The sequence below is a fragment of the Lipotes vexillifer genome, unplaced genomic scaffold, assembly GCF_000442215.2.
Source record: "Lipotes vexillifer unplaced genomic scaffold, Lipotes_vexillifer_v1.1 scaffold177, whole genome shotgun sequence".
Classification (NCBI taxonomy): domain Eukaryota; kingdom Metazoa; phylum Chordata; class Mammalia; order Artiodactyla; family Lipotidae; genus Lipotes; species Lipotes vexillifer.
In genome coordinates, this window is record NW_006796206.1 from 1,161,141 (window position 1) to 1,164,425 (window position 3,285).

Sequence of the window (3,285 nt, forward strand, 5' to 3'; positions counted from 1 at the left end):
ACAAGGCGTGACCATGTGCAAGATGCTGGCCACAGCAGAGTGCAAGAGGAGCCCCGCACACTGGTTCCACGTGAAATATAAACAAACGCAGGAAGAAAAATATATATACTTAAATATATAAATATAGACACAGCACATACACCACCCTGCGTGGGCCCTTGAAACGATATTTGTTGTGGTAACAAGTTTCAATGGTAATGACTTTGAATGTTTCAACATACAATTGACCCTGTGGCTTCCCTTTTTCACCCTGGAATCCCATTGCCCAGAACGATGACAGTGGGTGGAAAAATGATTGAGAAGTGAATCCCTGCATGGATCTCAGGGGGTCCCACGTGAGGAACCCCCTTCTAGGAACAACTGCTAGTCTCCCAGGAGCAGTCGTGACCTTCAGGCCTGGGAATTCTCTAAATGGCCCCCCCCTGGATTCAGAAGCACAACCTGTCTCATTCCTTTAGAACTCCTGGGCCATCAGTTACAACACTGTTTTCAAAGTAATAGATAATAATAGTGCAAAAACCCTTCCGTACGGTTTTTGCATGAAGGGAGCTACACAAAAAGGATCCTTTAGGCATGACAAGAAATGAACTCCCGCAAAACCAAACCTCCTTAGATTGGGACTGACATGTACATACTCCAATATATAAAATGGATAACTAATAAGGACCTACTGTATAGCACAGGGAACTCTACTCAGTACTCTGCAATGACCTCTATGGGAAAAGAATCTAAAAAAGAGGGGATATATGTATATGTATAACTGATTCACTTTGCTGTAGAGCAGAAACTAGCACAACATTGTAAATCAACTATACTCCAATAAAAATTTAAATTAAAAAAAAATCAAACCTGCTTTGTGGTCGTCGTGTACGTAATACAATATGATTGTCTGCATAGGGCATTTGGAAATTAATCGTGTATGACCTGTTATGTCTCAGCCACTTATTTAAATCTGTTGTCGTCTAACTAGTCACGTAACGAGTGGTCTCGGGACCAGCGCTGAGCATCCCAAGGGCCAGGTCCACCTGGGAGGGACCCAATCGCCCCTCACTTACGCTCCTTGCCCAGGAAGAAGGAATAGAAGCAGAGGTGGTTGATGCTGAGATAGAGCCAGCCTTGACGGGGCACCCTGCCCTTCCAGCAGCAGCACGAGTAATAGGTGACCAGCTTCTCGGCCTCTGGGAAGTTGAACCTGGCCTCGAACTTCACTAGGGCCTCTCGGAACTTCTCAGGCTCCTCCTCCTGTTCGGCCAGCCTGCTGCTTGTCTCCTCGGCGATCAGAGCCTGACGCACAGAGAGAAGGGTCCCCGGATCAGGAGAAGGCCAAGGACAAGCACGCATGTGCAGCCGAGGAGCTGGCCCCGCTCAGACAGACCCACAGGGTGGATGAGGACCCCGTGCACCACCCAGAAACACGTCCCCCGGAGGAGAAAGCAAGCTGGGGGGAACCTCAGCACCAGTCTCTCTCTTGGCCACTCTCCAGCCATCAGGCTCTGGAAATCTCTGACTCCTAAGCCCCAGTTCTCAAACATGTTACTATTTTATAATCTCTCCCTGCTCCTGCCTCCAGAGACACGAGTCAGAGAGAGTCAAGTGACTGTCTCGGGTGTGTGAACTCAATGCATCAACCCTGAAGAACCACCCAAGCTGGAGTTTAAAAGTTGGTCTTTTTACATAAATGAACCCATCTACGAAACAGAAACAGAATCATGGACTTAGAGAACAGACTGGGGGATGGCAAGGGGGAGGAGGGTGGGGGAAGGATGGATTGGGAGTTTGGGGTCAGCAGATGCAAACCATTACATACAGAATGGATAAACAACAAGGTCCTACTGTATAGCACAGGGAGCTATATGTTCAATATCCTTGATACACCATAATGGAAAAGAATATTTTTTAAAAATGTACATATAACTGAATCATTTTGCCGCACAGCAGAAATTAACACAACATTCTAAATCACCTAGACTTCAATAAAAATAAGTATATAAATAAATAAGTATTGGTCTTTAAAAAAAAAAAACAACTCACGAATGTCTTCCTCACTGGGTTCAAAAACTGGGTGTAAAGCCAATAATGCCTGCCTGTGTGACACCTGATACATTCCACCACCACTGTATCACCTCTAGTCTTCTAAGGTAGAAAAGGGGCAGGATGGCTGAGGTTCCTGAGGTTGTCAATACCTCCAAAGCACCTCGGTATACGGGGAGGCAAGATGGGAAAGAAGAACCTGAATGTACAATTGTTTTGTTGATGACAAACAATAGTGAGGATCCTCTCTAAATCTGGGGCGAGGGGGTAGACGTGCCTAGAATGTAAGCTGTGGCCTGATCCTAAGGGTGACAGCACATTGACAGTATCAGAATTCTGATTCCCATTCCTGAGAGCTCACTGTACATTTTTTTTTCACCCAGAATTTCTTCTGTTCAAGAACTCCCTGGCCTCAGGCCTTACATATGCTACTCGATTTTTAAAATATACTGTAATTCTATCTTTTTATTTATTAGCACCTTCCTTCCTTTCTATTCCTGTATGGGTGGTTTCACAAAAGGCTAATAAGATAAGGCCACTTTTGGGGGAATCTGCATTGCACAAGCGGTTTTAGAAAATATCCTGGGCATTACCATTAAAATAAAAATGTAATTTAAAATTACTTTAAAAGTCAATCTGAAATTTCAAGTGATTTGCATTTCCCTCATTATGATTTTCCTTCTTTTCCAAATTTTATTTAACAAGACACTATAAAATATAAATGTTATAATTAAGAGAGGTATTTTTTTAAAGCATGTCTAATATATAATAAATGCTCTGCACCTTGAAACGTGAAGGGGATTTTTTCTTTTTAATTTTTATCTCATTTTTTTCACTGCACCACACAGCATGTGGGATCTGAGTTCCCCAACCATGGATCTAACTCGCACCCCCTGCAGTGGAAGCACGCAGTCTTAACCACTGGACCGCCAGGGAAGTCCCTGAAGGGGATTTTTTAAGACGCCTCTACAGCAAACAGTCACGGCTCCAGGCAAGGGCGGCCACACAGACTGCTGGCTTCCTTGTCTGCTGGGTCTGGTTACAGCACAGCTCAAAGCAAAGGGATTCCTTTTCTGGTGGCGCAGTGGTTGAGAGTCCTCCTGCCAATGCAGGGGACGTGGGTTCGTGCCCCGGTCCGGGAAGATCCCACGTGCCGCAGAGCGGCTGGGCCCGTGAGCCATGGCCGCTGAGCCTGCGCATCCGGAGCCTGTGCTCCGCAACGGGAGAGGCCACAACAGTGAGAGGCCCGCGTAC

The 3,285-nt window shown here is 45.7% G+C and overlaps 1 protein-coding gene across 2 annotated transcripts in view; it reads right to left on the reverse strand.

Moving 5' to 3' along the window:
- TBC1D8 (TBC1 domain family member 8) overlaps positions 1–3,285 on the reverse strand; it is a 125,473-nt gene that overhangs the window by 52,630 nt on the left and 69,558 nt on the right. For both annotated transcript variants that reach the window (XM_007468336.1, XM_007468335.1), the window contains exon 4: positions 1,056–1,284. In XM_007468336.1, the coding sequence (XP_007468398.1) occupies positions 1,056–1,284 (229 nt within the window). The remainder of the gene's footprint in view (positions 1–1,055; positions 1,285–3,285) is intronic.